General features: G+C 40.2%; 1 protein-coding gene across 1 annotated transcript in view; it reads right to left on the bottom strand.

Moving 5' to 3' along the window:
• Window positions 1–23,518, bottom strand: part of LOC124551228 (microtubule-associated protein futsch-like) — a 365,786-nt gene that overhangs the window by 100,936 nt on the left and 241,332 nt on the right. The window contains exons 28-30 of the mRNA XM_047126221.1: window positions 20,846–21,022; window positions 16,763–16,960; window positions 5,486–6,331 (exon numbers count right to left, since the gene is read on the bottom strand). Coding sequence (XP_046982177.1) covers window positions 5,486–6,331; window positions 16,763–16,960; window positions 20,846–21,022 — 1,221 coding nt within the window. The remainder of the gene's footprint in view (window positions 1–5,485; window positions 6,332–16,762; window positions 16,961–20,845; window positions 21,023–23,518) is intronic.

Here is a 23,518-nt window from a genome sequence, read left to right as displayed (position 1 = left end):
GTGTTGTTACAGTGAATTATCACTGAGTGATAATTCTGATTTGTATTGTTTGTTTGTTGAGATCGTGCTTCATAATATTTGTTTACATTCTGTTATTTCATCCTACATTGTTGTTTTTGGGCAGCATTCTTATTTAATATTGTTTCTCAGCTATTTTTTCTTTAAGTTAGTGTTTGGAGTTTGTTTATTTCATGCACTTTTGTGTTAAAAATTGAGTCCAACACCTAGCATAAGTAGCGGACTTAATGACGACGAATTTCATGAGTTATTGGAAAATATTAGTGGTACAGAGTGTTTTAGTGAAAGCAGGAGAGATTCACAAAGCGACAGTGATGTTCTTGCTGATATACAGCCCACCTACAGTCTCTAATGGTCTCAATGATTTCTGATGACCACTAAGGTATTGTCTTCCATCAGAGCAGGTGTGAGGAACAGGAGATCAAGGCAGGAGTCCAATGGAGTGACACAGAGAGAGGGACAGGAAGATCAAGAAGTGGTCACTATCACACAGGTCATATGGATTCTTCAGTGGATGGATGGGAGAAGACAAGGGCTGCAGATGGGAAGATCAATGGCCAAGAAAGTACTGTGAACACAATGAAGTGTGTGGGGGGCATCAGTATTCATGAGGCAATGGTCAAGTTGTGCCAGTAAGTTTTCAAAGTCTTGACCGCACCCAGTGATAGCGATTCCATCCCCCAAATGGTTATGGGCAATGAAATCACCCAAGATTAGGAAAGGTAGGAAAGCTGAGAAACCAACACAAACAATACATTCTGAGACTCTTCACCATTGGGGAGGGGGGGGCGGGGTGACTGCTGCAGATGGTAGTATCATGAAATGCTCTTACCTGAACACAGCCACAGCCTCCAAAGGGGTATTAAGAGACCCAAGTTCATTAAATAAGAGTATCCAGAACCTATGTGCAAAATACTGCCCAACACCCTGTCATAGGTAGCATGATTCTTATAATATCCCCCCAATATCCATGTAAGGCTGGTTTCTGCATTGCTGGAAACCAATTCCTGAAGGGCAATGCCGAAGGCACCGGAAGTATGTACTGTGAGGTCGTGAAGGGGCCAAGCAGATGGTTTATGTCACCTGCTGTCACTGGCTGAGGTGTTAAGGCATCATCACACACAGGTTTCGGGTTCCGTTGTGTGGTGCAATCCAGGGTCTCAGGGGTCGCTGGTACCTCTGCCTCAGCCACAAGTGGAACAGTCGGAATCTGGTGGTTTGGGCACCACTGGAATCTCCTTCTTGGAGGACTTGTTCTTACCTTTCCTCTCCTTAGAAGATATGGCAGTTGTAGACTGGTAGAAGCCTCAGATGGAAGTGTCCCAAGAGACCCCTACCTGCCGAGATAAATCAGAGGAAGGTGATTTATCTCTGGGTGCAAAATGGGGACCAATGCACCAGTGGGTGAGAAGCCAACAATCCCATAGTAGATGAAAGGAAAGCAGAATGAGGAGAGCCCTTAACCATGAGGGGGCATGTTTGGTCGAGCAGCCCTTGAAATGAAACAAGCGCTGTATTGTGTGAGACACAGAGGCGAGCAAGTGTGCTGGGACTTGCCCCAGTTCACTGCTAGTAGCGCCACGTCACCTTAAGGCACCCACGTGTAGCACACAAGTATTGCACCACAATTAAATATAAAATTAAAAGTCAAACTTTGTGTTTACACCTTGTCAACGTATATCTTATTGTAATAACATTTTAAATATTAAGTGTTAATGTAATTAAACTAATAGTTTCCATAAAAATGCAGTTTTAAGAAAAAAATAAGTAACGCTAAATAATAAAGCTAGAAAGCCAGAATTTGGTCAGATAGTGCCTTTGGAGGTAAGAAATACAGTTTTGATCAAAATTGATCTACTTTTCATTTTAGAGATGGCTGCCACTTCCCCAATCTTGTCTTCTAATTTCTTCACAAAGAATAAAGGCTTTGTGGCGAGAAGGAATCCCCATCAGTCCTGCAAACTAAGTATTGCAGGGAGAATTGCTCTGCTTGCTACTTAGCCCAAGGTTTTTCTCATGGCATAGAAAGGGAAGAGAGCATTGTAGGGTTATATCTGTCTAGCCCAAGGTTTTTCTCATGGCATAGAAAGGGAAGAGAGCATTGTAGGGTTATATCTGTCTATAGTAAAAGAGGACTTTCATTCCATAGAGACATAGAAGAACTGGTTTAAATTCTCAGGCAATAAGCTGAAAATGTAGCCCCATTGAACCCACATAAAAGACATGTCTGGTGGAACTCAGAATGTGACAAAATTCATGGTTAAAATTTCAAACACACAAAACAGAAGAAAATGCTACCAACCTCAAAAATATCAGGAAAAAGTTCACACAAGTTATCAGGCAAACCAAGAGACAATCACAGAAAGATCTAATCGACTCAATAGAAGAAAATTACCATAAAACCAATTCGACAGACTTCTCAAAATGTTTGGAAGACAATTACAAAAATTTGCCCCTCCCACATTAATGCTGAAAAGGTAAGACGGGAAAATGGCAAATAATGACAAAGAAAATGCCGAAATCATGGCAAAAGCATCCAGTAAACTTTTGAATTGTGAAGAAGCCCAGGAACTTTTAGCAACACCCATCAAGACTCTACCTGATCTCATAAATCCTCCAACAATCCAAGAGGTGGAAACGGCACTCAGAGAGATGCAAAATTATAAGGCATGAGGAGAAGACCAAGTTTTTGCAGAAATGTGGAAATATACCAGTGATATAGTTCGAACATCCTTACACATAGCCCTAAAAAAAATCTGGATAACAGAGAAGTTTCCCAAACATTGGACCACAGCCATAACCCACCCACTCCACAAAAAAGGAGATAGAAGCAACCCAGATAATTAAAGAGGCATCTCTCTCTTAGACTGTACATACAAGATTTTCTCCACAATCCTATACAAGAGGATCAAAGAGCAACTAGAGGAAGAATTAGGTGAATAGCAAGGAGGCTTCAGACCTTGGAGAAGCTGTGCAGAACAGATCATCACTTTAAAATTAGCCATAGCATATTACAAGAAACGAAATAAACCTCTTGTAATAATCTTCAAGAACTTTAAAAAAGCATATGACTGTAGCCATAGACCTTCAATGTTAAAAATCTTAAGAAATTTCGGGCTCCATACAAAATTAATCAAATTGATAGAACTCACCTTAACCAAAAGTCAAGTTCAGGGGAGAACTCTCTGAGCCATTCATCATAAAAACAAGTTTAAGACAAGGAGATTACTTGGCACCCCTGCCGTTCAACTGCGCTTTAGAATATATAATGAGGGAATGGTACAAGATTAACCCAAAGAACATCCAAATTGGAAGACCCAAAGACAAAATAAGTTTAAATTGCCTAGGATTTGCTGATGACCTAGCTCTCTTGTCCAACAGTATTCAGAAAACCAAAGAACAAGTTATCTCACTGTAGGAAATAGCACAGAAAATTGGTCTTGGAATGCCCTTTGAAAAAACAGTCATCATGTTAACTGACCCACCACTCAGCTACAGATTACACTGGAAGACCTAAGAAACAAAACTGACAAGACCAGGAAACTCACAGACAAACAAACCAGACTGCAAATGAGAATCAACAAACAGACAATAGGAAGGGTGATTTCTGATGGAGAAAGAAGGGTAAGATCCGAGAGAATGAAGTACTGAGCTGACAGAAAACTGGAAAATTCTTTGTACAAAGTTGGCTACAGTGGTTCCACGAAGGCCATAAAATTCGAGAGAGAGACTGCCGGGGCCTTATTGCCACCAATGGGAGATAACTTCATCCGCTTCATTTGCGGCTCATCCAACACGGTGCCACCGATCGGGGCACCACACGCACTCACAAATGGCTATCTTACCAGAAATCCATTGCTTGGAGAGCCCTGCACAATCTGCACTTCTGGAGAATTCTGAAAATTGGTGGCAGGTCAAATCCAACAATTGGAACATGTGTTACGAAAAGTTGTAGAAAATACCTAAAGTGGAAACTTGAGTCCCAAATCATAAACCAAGTCCAAGCAGGGTCTGCACCGAGAAAACCATCCAACGAAGAGACAAGAGGGGGGAAGTGGAAGTACAAGCTTGCAGCATGGAAAGGAAGTAATGCTGCAAAGGCTGGGGGCCCGTGGTAGCCAAGCATGTACTCACAAAAGAGTTGTGAGCCCACTAGAGGGATCAAGTGAAGGCCATCGAATACTGTGTTGTCTGTGGTGAGAGGTAATGCCTGAAATATGGTATTCTCTGCACACTGGGCATCTCAGAATATTGAATACCCTACTGATTTCCAAAATGGAGTGTTCACTGCATGTAACTCCAACTACCAGTCCACGTTCGAAGTCTCTTCATACCCAATCACATCGGACATCTTTCCTCTTCAGTCACTTGACAACAAATGAAATCTCTGCCAATGCACTGCACATCTCAGTGTATATCATCACTCAACAATAATCATCTCTGACTCAAGTAATTACAAAGCTTTTTTATAAAAGTGAAAACATTCAACCTAGAAACAGTGTTCAGTTCTCAAGTTAACATTTGTCAGCCAAAATTGCATATTTACAAGGAAGAGTACTTCATTGTATAAAATACATGTTTCACTATCAGCTGCTTTAATTTTAAAGCCAAATATTAACTGGTTTCAGTCATGGGCCATCAAGCATATTAATACACACACATACAAAGTGTACACAGAGCAGTACTGAAGAAAAGATCAGGACTGTGACACCTCCACCAGTGCATTGCCCTTTTATACCTTGTGTACGTGATACTACAGCCATCTGTATATGTGTACATCACTATCCTACAACTTCTATTATTTCACCTCAGTGTATATCCTCAATTCAACCATAATCATCTCTCACTCCAATAATTATGAATTTTTTTATACAAGCAAAAACAATTAGCCTAGAAACAGTGTTCAGTTTTCAAGTCAGATAAGTCAGCCAAAATTGCATAATTACAATATAGTACTCCTGATCTTTTCTTCAATACTACTCTGTGTACACTTGGTATTAATGTGCTTGCTTCTAAAAGTCCTTTGCCATATATTGATGTTCGTGACATGCTTCACACGTTATTTAAGTAATTACAAATGTAATGTTGTGGCTTACACCATTTTAACCTTATCTGTGGAGATGGTCCACTGAAACTGGTTGATATTTGGGTTTAAAATAAAAGCAGATGATTCTCAAACTTGCATTTTATACATTACTTGATGGCTATTGATAGCCACTTCCCAAAAATGATTAAAGTACCTCAAAACAATAAGAGAGCTAACAGTTTTACACGGGAGGGGGGAAAGAGTATAAATTTCATTTCAGATAGTTCCACACATGCGGTGTTTCATCAAGTTCCCAAGTACCAGTGCCAATAAATTAATCAACCAACACCAATTTACAGTGCTTTCACATCCGTATATCAACCAATAGGGGGCATCTTAGTTCCTACAGCACTGAGGAATTTTATGGATAGTTTTACTCACCTCTATCTGCTTGTTTATCTGCTGTAGACGTGTGACGGGATCAAAATCATACTTGTCGTCGTCGAAGTCATCATCGTCTTCATCATCGTCATCCTCAGTTCTGTAATAATCATTGACACTGCACAGCCTTGGGCTAGCGGAACGACATCTTCGTTGGACGCGCTTGGAACGACAATGGCATGCACTAAAGGCACTGCTCTGAAATTGTGACTTATTACAGTGCTGCCATTTCCTCGCACTTGAGGTACGGTTGACTCCAACTACTGTTAACTCATTAGATTCGCCTATTTGCTGCTCTGGTCTTATATCTGTAAGCGATTTACCCAGATTTCTTTGTCCTGTTACTGTTGTACTAGTACTGGAGTTCTTCCTTATACCCAATGGTGGGGTTTTGTGGAGAACACTAGAAGGACTACTACAAAGCCGAACATCAGTAATTATGCAGTCCTCCTCAGAATCATTGGTTCCACCATCACTTGTGTTGAGAGGTCTTGTTGCTGGGGACTTGTTGCTGGGGACACAATTTGATGGAGAGTGCAAATCTTTCCAACCTAACAGAGCTAGTTTGTTCGGTACAACATTTTGCTGTTTGCAATTCATGGGAGAAGTAGAACTGAGCTTCTGTGACAAAATTAATTCTTTCCCATCGTCACTGGGAGTTGGCATCTCATCAAATGTTTCTTTGCGGCCTTTGTATTTCTTGGAATATTTAGGTGCAAAACCAGCCTCTGCCTTCCGGTCCGCTTCTCTTACACGTTTCGTCCACTCTTCATAAAAGGAAGCATCCACCTCATGGCACGGAACCACATTTCCATCATCCTCTGCTGCAACCAAACATTTCAGCCTCTAAAACAAAATACAGAAGAGTGTCACATAAACTTCACTGTCATACGTTACTTATCCAATTAACATGAATGCCGTGTTTACACACCATACAATATTTTCAAGAAATTAATTCTTTTTATTTATTTACACAATAACATTGAAAATAAAAATTACAAACAAAAAAGAAAAGAAGAGAAGAAGGATTTTAATTACAGACTAGCTGCGCCCAGCACATGTCATGCCTCTCTCTCTCTTTCTAAGTGGTTACTGCCATACAAAACAGACACGTTTACCTGTATGACATAAATGAAAGACCATTATTGTTTGTGCATTAATTATGTTGAAGAACTTTTTGCAAGTGCTTTAGGGCAAACAATATTCCTCGTCTTTCCATCTTCTGGAAAAATAAAAATCATTTTTAGGCTGTCCTCCTTGTGAGCAAGTAACTCATGATTGACCATGTGAGATGCATCAATTTTCCCAATTTAATCCACACAATTTCTTTCTGCCAGCAGTTTTGACCAGTGTACAAATATTTCACATACATACATACATACATACAATATTTCACACACATTTAATATATTTCACACAAATTTAATACATTTCACACAAATTTAATACATTTCACACACATTTAATATATTGCACACGTTTTATCCCTATCTCTGGCCAATTTTGCCATGCACCTTCATCTGAATTCTGAAGAAATTGATGATTCTGTCAGTAACTGATTGTTGTTTCAAGAAAAGGGACTGAAGCTGCTCTGCTATTCTAGAGAAGATATTAAATGTATCTGTGGTATTTAGTCGCGTGGCACAATCCTTTGACTCTGAAAAGTGATGTGGTTGATGCACTGAACAATGCACATTAGAGACAGATTGTGTTTCATAATTTTAAAGTATTTAACGTCAACTAATTACAGGAAAAAAAATACCAATAGGACATTTTTGGACATTTGTACATGTGATTCCTTCACACGCATGCACATGCGCACACACATACACAAATGCCACTAACAAACCTTCAGTATATTGATGGTATGTTGTTATCTGGCCATAAGTAGAAGACGAGCTATAGAACTTCCACCAAAACCTCAATCAACAGCGCACTGCAAAATCAAATTTGCTACGAAGATAGAAAAGAATAGGTTATTGTCTTTTCTCGATGTGAAGGTTTACTGAAAGCCTTATGGTAAACTTAGCCACAGAGCATATAGAAAATTCACCAGCACAAACAACCTGCATGACTCCTCCCACTGTCACCATATGCACAAGAAATCCACCCTGCATACTTTAACCAAGGGGACCCACAGGATCAGCGATGAAGAACATTTGAAAAAGGAACTATGGTTATGGGATGAAGATGATCGAAAACGCTGTTGTGACAAAGGATGAAGGTAATAGGGAAGAGTAGACAGAAGTACAAAACAGGCCCCTATTACCTCATGTGCAAGGAGTCACTGAATCTGTGGGCAAAATTCTCTGCTGAGCAGATAACAAGCCAATTTTCCACAGCAACAACAAAATAAAAATTTGCTTTGGCACAGCAAAAGATGCAGTCGACAAGCTACATACTGTCGGAGACTACAAAATTGGCTGCAAGTGCGGATTAGTGTATGTGTGTGGGATGGGGCAACTGATTAGCACATGGATATCTGATATGAAAGATACACTCATCTGAGGCAACACATCAAGTCAGCAGGGGGCGGAACATCAGGATGAGTGCAGCAAGCCGATTACAAATAGAGAAACACTTGTACTGGTGAAACAGTCACTTAGCTTGAGGATGAAGACTAGAGAGACAATACAAATGGCCAAGCAACGTACCAACATGAATAGAGAAGGCGGGTACAGACTTCCAGTGTGTCAGCTGCCAGCATTAACAGTGCTAAACGACAATAGCATTTGCAAAGCAACTCACACAGGTGTGCAAGAGACCACAGCAGCTGTAAGCACACAAGAGTACCGGCATGCCTCAGCGAGCAACAGGTAGCATGTAAACAGCACTAATTGACAACTGTGGCCTGTTTCTCATTTGCCTATTTCCACCAATGATAAGAAATAAAACAAACATCAATAAAGACCGTCTAACATCCATCTTCCTTAGCCTCAATACCCTATCAGGTTATGGTAACAGCTTGTTCCACCACTATATAACAAGTTAAGTTTCTCTCATTCTGTAATCAGGCCAACACCCTGAGGAAGGCCATCTACAACAGTGATCGAAATGTTGGAGAATTTTACATACTGACAATGCAATCGCATACCCTGAAAAATTTTACTGACTATACCAACAGATGACTACAAATCCCATTCCTATCCTAAGTACACAACTGGACAGAAAACCGGAAAATAGATAGATAGATAGATAGACACACACACACACACACACACACACACACACAAACTTGCACCAATATACAGGGTGTCCCACTTATCTTGACCACCCTAAATAACTGTTTGTCCAGATGCAAATTACAAAATGTTTCAAGCAAATGTTCTTTAGCTGTCGGGGGACATCAATCAGCGTGATTGCCTACGTTGTAGCTTTGTTTTTTACAAAGATATGAACAGCAGTATGACTTTTTTAATTGGCACCCTGTATTTTTATTCAGTAATTCATTTCCTCTCCTAAAGACGTATTCAAAAATGTATCACAGTGTACCATTAACTCAAACACAATGTTATTAATTACATAACACAACATTGATGTTGACACTCCCAGCTCTTAGTGCAGGTACTCGGGGTAATGGAACTCATCCACATGCTGACGTTGACAGAGAACAAATGTAAACATAAGTAGAATGCACACCCGTCATTCCGTCAACCATCGTCAGTTGGAGAGTTGTGCGAGTAGAATGTACACCAATGAAGAGAAGGTAGAAATAGTACTCACCTATGGGGAACGTAAGTTAGCAGAACAGTAATTGCAATACTGTTTTCTTATGTACGGGTAACATTTAGTACAGTAGTTTAGTCCTTTTAAATACTGTTGTGTAGAGTAGGTGTACAGTAAAGGCTGTCCTTCCTACAAACTGCATCGATATAACGTTTCTTTTATTATTGTTGTTGTTGAAGGTAAGCGAAGTGCTATGCAGGCAGCGAAACTGTACAGAGAGTAATATCCTGACAAGAACACACCTTCCTGACAGATGTTTTCTCGTCTTGTTGTGACACTCCAGGAAACGGGAAGTTTCAACCCACGACAACGCAATTGTAGGCGCACAGATGAAGCTGCCGAAGTTACTGTTCTCGTTTCCGTTGCTATGAAGCCACATGTGAGCACAGGACAGCTAGGACACAAGATTGGCACTCCTAAAACCAGTGTACATCGTATTCCTACACGTCACCAGTTCCATCGTTACTACATACACCTACATCAAGAATTGCACAGGAATGATTTCCAGAATCGTGTACGGTTAAGTCAGTGAGTACATCAGCTAATCCTCGCCAACCCAAACTACTTCTCCAATGTTCTATTTACCGATGAATGTTACTTCTCAAACAAAGGAGAGGTAAATACCAGGAACATGTATTATTGGTCCAGCGACAATCCACGATGGCTTAGACAGGTGGAACATCAGCGACAATGGACAATTAACGTCTGGTGTGTGATGCTTGGTACTACAATTATTGGCCCTTATTTCATCAATGGGAGTCTAACCAGCACAGCATATGCCAAATTTCTCAGACAAATTCTTCCTCCTCCTCTGGATGAAGTGCCGCTAAAGCCGTCGGCACACGGACCGTTCAATGGGAGTCTAAACAGCACAGCATATGCCAAATTTCTCAGACAAATTCTTCCTCCTCCTCTGGATGAAGTGCCGCTAAAGCCGTCGGCACACAGACCATTCATCTGAACATTGAGTGTGTCGAGTTTCTGACGTCAGAGCATGGAATAGCACGTCCGGAAGTCTTTCCGAACGTGCAGAGCGATATCTAGCATGTCAAATGTTTTGAGCGTGTGTCTGAGCGTTAACCAATAAGATGGCAGAACGTCACCTACATCACATACATGCCATCTCCCTTCAGCACAGAGCTGTGAAGTGCCATACAGGCATACGGTTCAAACCTATACGTATATATGCCATTTCTGAGCACCAGCAAATTGAGAATCACTCGAAAACCCATTTTTAACTGTGTGATTCGTTGCAATGAAATAATGAGACACATAATATTCAGGGCAAAAGAATTATTGTAACTTACGTATTATGAGAGTATGCCATTTGAAGGCTACAACACACTGAAATCCACCAAAAACACACAGGTCTTGGTACAATTTGTTATAATTAAATTTCAATTAGTAACATAGCCACAATTAATACTTTTAGAAATTGGGAACATGTTAGGATTAGGCATGCTGTACATGTTTGAGCGTAGCTTGGTTGGTAGCGTAAACGGTTCACAATGTGACGTGTGCTGTAGTAGCGGCTCACATCTCGCCATGTCTAAATTTTTTTCCTAACATTTGCATTTTTAATAGGTTCTAATTCTTTATTATTAGTTTAATATAAGCATATACTATAATATTTGTCGTTATGTAAATATAAGCTTGCACTACTTGTATAAAGATATTTTGCTCCTTTTTCTTTTAAGTTTCATAATTTACATGCTGTAAAGATTCTGCTACTTGGTAGGAACAGTGATCAAGTAAGAATAACCTTAGGGTTTTACTGAAATGTGGGAATGATGAAATAATGTTTATCTTACATGGAGAACTATTGCAAATTTGTATCGCACTGTTTGTAATGGAACTTTTATAAGCTTATGTGCTTATTGATTGGACATGGTGCTTCCCTTTTTGTCTTAAAACATGTACCAGGATACTCAAGTTTTTATTTGCGTATATTATATATTGAACAATGTGACTAACATATGGACAATGGAGGAAATGAGCGTTTTAATAGAGCTAACATGGTAATTTTACACGCACCCGTTTAGTAAACAGTGTGATTTACGAACTACAAACATACCACAAATGCCACTGGAGTGCGTTGCGATCACTATAACACGTTGGGTCCACATACAGTATGCACAGGTCACATCATTCCTGAGCATTCAGCAGCACGTTGAAATTGGCATGCTCAACGTTGACGTTCAACAGCACGGTCCATGTGCTGATGGCTTAAGAACCAGAATGCTTATGTGGTATCAACACAATGGATTTCCAGCACATAATGTCTTGCATCGTGTTCTGAACCGAAGATATCCTGCCAGACGGATTGGTCGAGGAGGAACAGTTACTTGGCCTGCTAGGTCTCCTGATTTAAATCCTCAGGACTCTGTTTTCTTTGGGGATGCATTAAAGACGTTGTCTATCGCGATATTCCAACAACTCCAGAGGACATGCAGGAACGTACTGAGCTTGCTTGTAATTCTCTTCAGCAGGCAACACTGGAAGCAGTAAATAATTCTTTCATTCAATGAGTGCACCAGTGTATCAGTGTCCAGGATCACCACTTTAAGCACCTTTGAATGTTCTACTCCTCGGCAATGGTACAGGAGAGTCAAAGTCAATTTTGTGTCATGTTTCCACTTGGTTTTCATTTGTTTTCTGATAACTGCAGCAAGTGGATGAGTTTGTGATCCCAGGCTCAAAGTCAGTGTTGCGTTATGTAATTAATAACGTTGTGTTTCAGTGAATGGTACACTGTGATACATTTTTGAATAGGTCTTTAAGAGAGGAAATGAATTACCATATAAAAAATACAGGATGTCATTTAAAAGAGTCATACCGCTGTTCATAGCTCTGTAAAAAACAAAGCTACAACTAAGGCAATCATGCTGATTGATATCCCCATGACGGCTAAAGAACATTTGCTTGAAACATTTTGTAATTTGTATCTGGACAAATAGTAATTTAGGGTTGTCAAGATAAATGGGACACCCTGTATATACAGTCAAACAATAAAACAAGTTAAAGCAGGTGGTAACACAAAAACAAATGACACACTACACACAGAATATGACGGTTAAAGTATTATGCTACAAAAACACTGTGACTACACGAAAAATTGGAAGCTTTCTATTGGTTTTCCACATGAAAGAAAGCTGCTCAGTTTACATATAATAAATTAGATGTATTTCAATATAAAAAGCTTCCATGAACTACTTAAAATCTATAGCCTGTGACAATAAAAACATTGTGCAATATCCCAGGATACCCACTGAAAATGCCTTGTTGAAAAGGCAAAATGCTTTCGGTGCATAATTTATTTATTTATTACTTTTTTTTAAATTAATGTGCTGCAAGGAAAAGGTGTTTTTCTTGTAAACTACTGCATTTAATGTTTTCTTTGTTTTCGTACACATGTCTACAATCCTGGCCTTACTCAGCAGGGCAAACTGGTTGCCTGGCCGTAGTGGGAACTAATATCATTATCTGACTAGGTGCAGTCACATCCCAATTCGAAGTAGTGCACGCCATTATCTCCTAGTGTGAGAACATAAAGTCATCACAGAGAATACCTGCTCTGGCAGCCAGGCCAACGTGCTGTACACATCATCAGTTTTACTGACAATGAGAATGGGAAAGGTATTACAGTCCCAACAGAGAAGAAGACAGAAAGTTGGAGCAAACACGACAAGCAAAAGATAAGTACAGTAGAAAATCAATTAACTGTCACTCTTGCGACCAGGCAATGGCTGGAACACTACAGAGGTTGGATAACCAGAGGAGAATGAAGAAAATCATTTATAGAGCTCAAAATGATGTAATAAATAAATAAAGTTACATTCATAATAAAGAGAAAGGAAAAAGAGAAAATTCTATAATTTGAAAAACTATTTTAAAAAGTGTAAATTTTTTTTGTTCAATTTCTTTTACAGGTGCTTCACACCACTTCTTTGCCCACAATATGTCATCATGCAGCAGTGTGCTGTTGTTCCAAATATTTGAGGGCAGTCTCAAACACATCCATTGCTGCAGAGTGGCTGATGTTTTTGTCTTCCACCTTTTCTTCACCATCTGAATCCTCTCTTCCAACACTATACTGTTGCAAAGCAAGATCACTGGTCTGATAACCTCCAAGTTCTTCATTGGTAACAGCAGAACCATCACCTTCTGCTACCCATTCCTCTACATCAGTATGCTGGATATCACTCGGAAGCGTTTGCAAATCGGTGACTGAAGCTGCAGTGTCTGACTCATTAGATTATGGAAGTTCTTGCTCTTGGTTTAGGCTACAACAAACTTTATTCTGTGATTTTTGTAGACTGGCTGTCTTAAGTTCTTCCCAAGCTTGAGTGATGACGTTTGAAGAATTTTTAAATAGTATGAGCAAATGCAACATAACACCACTCCCTAAACAAATTACCATTCATCCAAGCACTTTAGCTTTGTACTAAACGGAAACTGCTGGCGTATTTGTTTTCAAAAGCTCTTAGATTTTCAGATTTGTCAATTACAATTAACAGCAATTTATGGTTACCACTTGCAATGCTGCATGTTACAATGGCCAGCCATTCGTTTGCTAGTGTCGTGCCTATGACTGCTTTGTACTATGAGACAAGTGTTTTTTGAGGGAGCATATTATAGTTTAGCTCAGTCTCGTCAATTTTTTATAACTGATTAGCTACCAGTTTTTTTCTAATACTATATTTTCAAAATTTTCAGCACATTTCCCACTTTCATCATTATCATCAGAAAGATTTTCACCTGAAATAGCAACTTGCCTAGCACCGTAATGGTTTTTCCATCAAGCATAGCCACCTTTCACTTGTTGGAATACATCTTTTTCACCACCCACTTTTTGGTGCACGTTAATAGTTTTTTTTTGTTTTACAACAGGGCTCGATAGTCTTTCCCAACAAATTCAAATTCACACAGCGTCATCCAAGAGCTTAAGTTTTAATTTTTTCAATGCTGTTCTTATTGTTTGAGAATTTTCACCATATACTGTTAACAAAAAAGGTTCATATCTTTTTGGTTCTTTTCCCGGTCTTTAATAGTTGTCAGTCCAAAAGCCATTTCAGAAGCTAATTTAATAATAGGCTCACCTTTGTCAAGTCTTTGCAGAATATTTAGTTTCCCTTTGGGATTTGTAGCCATTTTTACTCTTTCAGAATCCCTCAAACTTTTTAATGACAACTGAGCATGCACAAGGAACGTGGTTCAGGTGGAAACGTGTTGTGACAGCAGTAAAAACAAGCATTAAAACTGGGACGCTGTACGATGCAGAGCGCAGACGGACGGTTGAACACGTGGTCAGATAACCCGAGGAGTCAATTAATCGAGGGTCAGATAATCGATGTTCTACTGTAAATCAGTGATGTGCAAGTTACAGTACGAGGGGCACGATGCCAAGTGCAGCAGGATTCAGGCAACAGACACAAAGCAGAATAAGCAAAACACACACAACAAGTACTGCACTGACAATATTGATAAATGTGTTATTAGACAGCAATATTATGAACGAGACATAGACATAACATATTTCCAAAGAGCTCACACCTTCTGTCGAACAAAACAGAACTTTTGGGCTATCAGAGAAACTCTGGAAAAAACTATGTTCCACCTATGTGACTGATTTTAAAACATGCCAAAATAATTGAGTCATCACATGTGGACTTGAGATCGTACTTGCAAAAGAAGTACACAAACTGTTGATTCATACACAGTACACCATTAATAAATGTTGCCAAGTTAAAGTGTCCGACGAGTACTGTCAAACAACTGTGCTAGGCAGCATTTCATTTTTGAAAATAGAGGTTTTTTTGTGTTCACCACTATGACTATTACATGATTACTTTGGACTACTGTGAAGAAACAGACAGAAGAAAATTAAAAACATGGTGAGACAAGGAAAGCTGAACTTTTGGCATTAGACAGCACCAACTATCTCTTCTTTATTCCATTGCCAAAAATGTGTTAGAAAATGGTTCCCCTCCTACTGTCATCATACCATATAGACCTAAACGGTCTGGAACCTCAAAAAGAATTAAGGTACGTCAATTATAAAGGCTGAAGATTTTGGTGCTAATAAATAAACATAATGTGCCTTACCAGTTGTGAAGTGTATAATATCTTTACCGAAACATGTTTCAGGATTAAGTTATCCCAACATTGAGTTCTTAAAGCTGGTACACCATTAGGCACTGTCAAAAATAAAGACCCAGCAGCACAAGCACAAAATCAAACATGAAACTCTTCCTAGAATATGTCATGTTGGCATGTTATACTCTCAAGGCACAACTGGTAAAGAAGCTTTAAGCATTTGGTAATGGGATAATGCAGTCCCAAAACATGTCGTGGTAAGAATATTGCACTTTCAATAACTGGTGCACAACATTCTCAGTAGTGATTCACGAGATAGTCGTATGAGGGCTTTAAAACAGATAACCATTTAGGCAGCTTGAACATCAATTTCACTTCTTTTAATTCAAGCAGCTTTTCATTTGGCTTCACAAGGATGAGTGGATCATCTTCCAACACTTTTCACTACAGAAAAAGTGAAGGTGGTCACCGGGAAATGAACTCTGGACCTCGCCATCACTAGCCAAACACACCAACCATAAGATCGCACCGTCGGTTCACTTTTGCTGTCGTCACATTAGAAGATTGAAAAGGCAATTTATCGTGCCGAAAAATGTATGATGACAACTGGAGAAAAGATGTTCTGACAGACAAGGAAACTGGAAATCTAACAGAATCAGTTGGGACAGATTGAAACAATGAGTTGCCATCAATGTCTGCAAATGAAACAGAAGACGACAAATCTGCAGACGCAGCTGAGGAAAATAATGACATAACCGGGCATAGTAATTTTACAAATACTGCCACTGAAGTATTGTGAACAGCCCTGGTAAGATATAGTGTGCAACCTGCTAACAATCTCATTCTAAATAGGCACTTCATTCAGTAGCACGTACAGGTGTGAAGCGTGTGGCAACACTGAAGTGAACACCGTTGCTGCCTCCTGTCCCAGTTTAGGGTTGGACATAAACACAACAGTGCTGCTGCCACTCTGGCCATGTATTCAGTTCACTTTGCCACAGTACCACAGCTCACTGCAACAGGAGCCAAAACAGAATGGCATATCTACTCGATAAATTGGAGAACGTACGAGCGGCAGTCGTACAGTTTTAATTGTCGTCTCAGAAAAACAAAGTTGCATTATTAATTTTTTGTTTGTTTGCAGGTTCACTTCTGCAGTCTCAGTACGCTTTGACATCCCCATCCCACAGAACTGTAGCATGCCGTTACAAGTGTGTGTCTCATTAGCAAATGGCTGCACCATTCTGCTTAGTTTCTTTGACGCTCGTATCTCTGCCCACGCTGATGTCTTCAGTAAGTGTAAAAGCTGGTGCAATTTTCTGACCAGTCTTGATGTGAGCTTTTAAGGGAAAAAGAACCATATGACTGAGGAACTCTGGGTCAACTCAAAAAGTAGAGAACTAGATCAACACTTTACAGGTTCCTATTGCTAGAAACATGTCGATACCACCCTACCTGCTCTTCTGCCATTTTTCGATGAGCAGCTGCTCCCTTGGAAGTGGATGGCACAGCATCAAACACGTCTGATAGACGACGAACTGCAGTCTTGTTCTGCATTTGTATCTTCAGTGGTGGAGAAGTCAGTTCCTGTGGCTGTCTTAAACTGCAGCAGTCCGAACGACAGCTTGGAGAAATTACCTTCGTTTTCTGAATCTGCGATTTGTGGTCCCACAAGAAATGAAAAAGAAATATTTTTTTAAAAAAATTAACAGAATTTTTCCTCATTCTATTGATTTATGTAATGTGGAATGCGTAAACTATTTCAAAATCAAAGTATCAGCTGCATCTTTTAAGCACCTATGTGGCTACATGTTGAGTAACTATATCGTTGTCAAAAATTCCCATGTGGCTATATTGTGAGTAATTATATAGTTGGCCAGACGCCAATTTTTCCTATTAATTTGATAACAAACTTACACTACTGGGCATCAAAATTGCTACACCACGAAGACGACATGAACCAGACGCGAAATTTAACCGAAAGGAAGAAGATGCTGTGATATGCAAACGATTAGCTTTCCAGAGCATCCACAAAAGGTTGGCACCGGTGGCGACACCTACAATGTGCTGACATGAGGAAAGTTTGCAACCGATTTATCATACACAAACAGGAGTTGACTGGCGTTGCCTGGTGAAACGTTGTTGTGATGCCTCGTGTAAGGACGAGAAATGTGTACCCTCACGTTTCCGACTTTGATAAAGGTCGGATTGTAGCCTATCGCAGTTGTGGTTTATCGTATCGTGACACTGCTTCTCGCCTTGGTCGAGATCCAAAGGCTGTTAGCAGAATATGGAATCGGTAGGTTCAAGAGGGTAATAAAGAACACCGTGCTGGATCCCAACGGCCTCATATCACTAGCAGTCAAGACGACAGGAATCTTATCCACATTGCTGTAACAGACCATGCAGCCACGTCTCGATCCCCGAGTCAACAGATGGGAATGTTTGCAAGACAACAACCATCTGCACGAACAGTTCAATGACGTTTGTAGCAGCATGGGCTATCAGCTCTGAGACCATGGCCGCGGTTACCCTTGACACTGCATCACAGACAGGAGCGCCTGCAATAGTGTACTCAATGATGAACCTGGGTGCACGAATGGCAAAATGTCATTTTTTCAGATGAATCCAGGTTCTGATTACAGCATCATGATGGTCGCATCAGTGTTTGGCGACATCGCGGTGAACGCACATTGGAAGCGTGTATTCGTCATCGCCATACTGGCGTATCACCCGGCATGATGGTATGGGATGCCATTGGTTACACGTCTCAGTACCCTCTTGTTCATATTGACAGCACTTTGAACAGTGGAAGTTACATTTCAGATGTGTTACGACATGTGGCTCTACCCTTCATTCGATCCCTGCGAAACCCTACATTTCAGCAGGATAATGCACGACCACATGTTGAAGGTCCTGTACGGGCCTTTATGGATACAGAAAATGTTCGACTGCTGCCCTGGCCAGCACATTCTCCATATCTCTCACCAACTGAAAACGTCTGGTCAATGGTGGCTGAGCAACTGACTCGTCACAATACGCCAGTCACTACTCTTGATGAACTGTGGTATCGTGTTAAAGCTGCATGGGCAGCTGTACCTGTGCACTTCATCCAGGCTTCCTGTTTGACTCAATGCCCAGGTGTATCAAGGCCGTTATTACGGCCAGAGGCGGTTGTTCTGGGTACTGATTTCTCAGGATCTATGCACCCAAACTGTGTGAAAATGTAATCACATGTCAGTTCTAGTATAATATATTTGTCCAATGAATACTTGTTCTGCATTCCTTCTTGGTGTAGCAATTTTAATGGCCAATAGTTCAGTTTTATATTTAATATGCAGAAAAAAGCACATGTACATTTTTATATAACACAATATGTTAATATACTATGTAGTAATCAAACTGTAGCTGCTCCTGCTGTAAATTCATCCTTGCCAACAGTGCAATAATTCTACAGACGTAGCAATGCAAAACAGCTTTACGCAACATTATGACTAATAGCCAGTCAAAACTTGTTGAAAGGCATAACGCAGATTACAACTGGAGTTACAGAATGTCCACCATTTAATACAATTGTGAACAAAATGTTAAGATGGCCTCATACAGCGTTAGAGCTGTCAGGTAGATAAAGTTTTCTTTTAAAGGTTATTTTTACTACCTGTTACACTTTGCAGACCACTGGACAAACGATCAGTGATGTTTATAGCTGCACATTTCACTGACTTTTGCACCTTTCCAAAACTGTGTAATGAATGGTGAAGATAATTTTTTTTTCCATAATGAAAGCAGCCAATATTCTTAAACTGACAACTGACTGTGAGCAGAGATGTGATCTGTTCCCGCATCTGGCCATCCTGATTTAGTTTTTCTGTGATTTCCCTACATTGCTTCAGGAAAATGCTGGGATGATTGCTTTGAAAGGGCATGGCCACCTTCCTTTCCTAAACCGATAGGACCGATGACCTCGCTATTTGGTCCCCTCCCCCAAATCAATGAATGAACAAGAGTATGGTGGTAAATACTATGGATTCTGAAAAAAGTGGTTTAAGTTATCTGATAAGTATGGTGTTGATACCTTTGTGATAAGCAGTATTAACAATGATATGGATTTAATTTTTAAGTATGCCTGAAAACTTGATAGTGAGGATGGGAGTAAACCTCAAAAAGTGACGAAGGATGAACTTTTGGAAGAATGACACCATTCCTGAAAGACAACCATACGCAGGTGACATAGGTTGTATCTCTAGAGTTAATAATATAAAACCCGCTTTTCTTCGTATGTTCAATTATCTTGATTTTTTTATTTCTGAATTACTTATGCCAACAATTAGTCTGGACAATGGAGTCTCCACTGTAATGTGAAAAGTTATAGGACCAAACACTCCCTTCGTGTAAAACTAAAATTACTTTTACTTCTGAAGATTTCTCTCTGTTGAGAATGATATGCTATGTTCTCTTTGTTAGAAACTCATCAAGCTAATCAATCAGCTCGTCTGGTATTCTATATGCTTGCATTTAGTGTGAATTTTCATATTACACTGTAATCTTCGGCAATGGAAGTACTATTAATAACAATCACTGGCTTGCACATTCCTCTTATGTGACACACAAACCATCCCAGAAAGCAGTAAGTGAATGTGTTTCATACATCTACAGCATTTGAAACCGACTGTTTTATTGACATATGGTTGATTGGCTCTGAGCACTATGGGACTTAACATCTATGGTCATCAGTCCCCTAGAACTTAGAACTACTTAAACCTAACCAACCTAAGGACAGCACACAACACCCAGCCATCACGAGGCAGAGAAAATCCCTGACCCCGCCGGGAATTGAACCCGGGAAACCGGGCGTGGGAAGCGAGAATGCTACCGCACGGCCACGAGATGCGGGCCATATGGTTGATTATTACCAGATTAAATGCCAAAAGACCTAGAACCGTACAGCCACTCCGGCCGGCGTACTAGTCACAAAATTATTTTTTAGTGTCATACTGCCATCCATCAACATGAAAAGTCTAAAGCTTCCTGGCAAATTAAAACCATGTACTGAACCAGGGCAGTAGCCCACAACCTTCGCCTTTTGCAGGGAAGGGCTCTACCGAACGAGCTATCTGAGCACAGCTCACGGCCTGCCCTCACAGTACCTATCTGCTACCTCCCAAACTTCACAGTCTGAACAACACACAACATGTATATTTACACATAAAACAAATATACAAATAGTAACCACAATCATCCAAAGGTAGGCAAACTGTTACAAAGGACAGAAAACATTCACATAAACCAAAGTGGGGTAAAAAAATGTAAGTATCAGTGCATCATGCAATCAGTAAAAATGAAGAAAAATGTAGTATGAGATTCCTACACAATCAAATTTCTCCCAAGCCTTTCCTCTAGTTTATCATACGAAGGAATTTGTCTACTTTGATGTACACTTTTCTGTTTTCACTCTATTGTAAACACGACATCAATGATACTACAATAACGGCTGAAGACAAAGAAAACGCACATATGCAAGATAGAAAAACGCAATACCTCCTCATGTTCATCCCTCAAATTCTGCATGAAGATAGGTGATGAACCAAGAGGTTCATAAGCGGGGCTCTCAAATTCTGTTCCTTCAGATGACAAGGAATTAAGTGACGTACGAGATTCTGATAACATGGACCTCACTGATCTGCAACTTGGAGATGGCGCTAAAGATTCCAGCATCTGGAAAAGAAACATGTCCACTCTCATATCTGGCTTAGTTTGAGAAGCACTGACATGGTATTAAAATGCATATAATCAACCAACACAACTGGTTCAAGTTTGTAAGTATAAACCAATAACAGAAGTGTAAAGGAGTAAGTACATTGCATATTTTCGTATTATGAAAGTACAAATACGGATTCTATCAAATACAGCACAGCAGTTTCTGTAGCAATGCAACCGAGACCGTGCTGCGCAATGCGCTTTTGTCAGCCAATCATAGCTCACGCCACTTGATCTCAACAACCAATGACAGCAGATGTTGAGAGCGTAGTACATGTGATGTAGTCAGCCAATGGCAACATCACTGTTAAGCAGTGTGAAGACACAAAAAGGACAAGTTAATGGTTTAGAGTAACACACATACAGTATAGCTACAAAGAAAGCTATGCTTTCACTTATTATATGGGTTGTTTTTTAGCATGTGTAACCCTTTAAGATATATTAAATGCAAATGTGCCCATAAAATTTTAAATAATGACATAAATGGCTGGTCTTCTGGGTCTGAGATTTGTGCAAGAGGCTGGTCCTCGAAGTGTTAAGTTTTTAATTCTCTGTGATTTATGAATTTCGTCACACGTAACATACACTGATCAGCCAGAACATTACTACTATCTACCCAATAGCCAGAATGTCCACCTTTGCCACAGATTACAGCAGAGACACAGCATGGCAGGGAAGCAATGAGACCTCAGTACGTCGCTGGGGGGAGAAGGCACCACATCTGCGCACCCCAGTCACCTAATTCCCATAAATTGCGGGGAGGGGGGGTGATGAGCTCTGATGCCACAATCAACCATGTCTCACATGTGTTCAATTGGAATCAGATCTGGTGAGTTGGAGGGCCAGCACACCGACTGAAACTCACAACTGTGTTCCTCGAACAACTCCACCACACTCCTGGCCTTGTGACATGGTACATTACCTTGTTGAAAATGGCACTGCCACCAAGAAAATGATCATCATGAAGGGGAGTACATGATCTGCAACCAGTATACAATATTCCTTGGCCATCAGGGTGCCTTGTGTGCGCTCAGCTATACGTATGGATGCCGCTGTGAATGTTCTTCATAGCATACTGGAGCCACTGCCAGTTTGTCCCCATCCCACAGTACAGGTATCAAGCCGCTGTTGCCCTGGAAGATGACGGATTTGCGCCCTCCCATCGACACATTGAAGAGGGTATAAGGACTCATCAGACCAAGACGCACACTGCCACTGCGTCAATGTCACATGCCCAATTCAGTCACAATTGCCGATTTCGTGGTGAAAACATTGATATACGCGTGGGTTGTTGGCTGCGAAGGCCCACTGTTAGAAGTGTTCAGTGCACTGTGCTCAGGCACATTTGTACTCTGCTGTCCAACATCTGCAATGTGTGGTGGCTGTTCAGCCCCATGACGTCTGGACGTGGTTTCACCACATGTTGAAGACATTCACCACAACACTCCTCGAACACATGACAAGTTGTGCAGTTTCCGAAATGCTCGTGCCGAACCTCTGGGCCATCACAATCAGCCCTCGGTCAAACTCCCACGCCTTCCCTATTCTACACACAGACAGCATGCACACTGGCACTCCATGCACCAAGCGTGTGTCTGAGTCGTCATCATTCATTGCCAGGTGATGCCACTATCACTTCGACACGTTTATATCCGTAGTAGGTCGGTGGCCATAATGTTCTGTCTGATCAGTGTAATCCATGTTTAGTAAAAGGAAATATAAGAAAACCGTTCTTGGCATAAGAACTAATACTCTACCACTGAAAGTACACTAATATTTTGCTATGTAGTGAATTTAACACAAGCTCTCTTACTCTGCAATACTTTTAAGTGTCATTTCCAATCCGGTTTACATCTACACAACACTGTAAAAAGCTGGTAAGAAGGAACACAAATTTCTTGCAAAAATTATAAAGGAAGAACAGTTGTTTGTATACACCAGAACTAAGAGCAACAAGCTAAACTAAGTTTTTCATGACTGTTTCAAACTGTATAAAAAATTAAAAAGGTCATCTGTGGAGCAAAGACAAGTGGCAGTTTATATTTTACTCCAGGAATAAAATTAAGCCATGTGGGGGGTTGCAATGATAAAACACAGTGTGCTGCAGGTTTATAATTTACCGAAAAATGGTGTTCAATAAATTTAAGATGTATACAATATAGACTGAGATATAACATCAAGCCTAGAGGTGCTACCAGACAAGTGCTGAAACATATCTCGTGATTGTAAAACATTGTGTTTCAGGGAAGGAGATTTGTAAAATTCTGCTAAAGCTGTCAATATATTTGAAACAAAACATTTTATTCAATACTACTGACCAAATTCGCCTGCTTAGTCATCTTCAAGTGAACACTTGCGTATGTTCGCATGTATATAGCATTAAGAGACCTCGTATTATGTCATAAAAGAAACAGGACATCCGAGAATACTCAAAGGGCACCGGAATTTTGTGGA

Source organism: Schistocerca americana, chromosome 9 (assembly GCF_021461395.2).
Source record: "Schistocerca americana isolate TAMUIC-IGC-003095 chromosome 9, iqSchAmer2.1, whole genome shotgun sequence".
Classification (NCBI taxonomy): Eukaryota; Metazoa; Arthropoda; class Insecta; order Orthoptera; family Acrididae; genus Schistocerca; species Schistocerca americana.
This window is presented reverse-complemented; position numbering and strand designations above follow the sequence as displayed.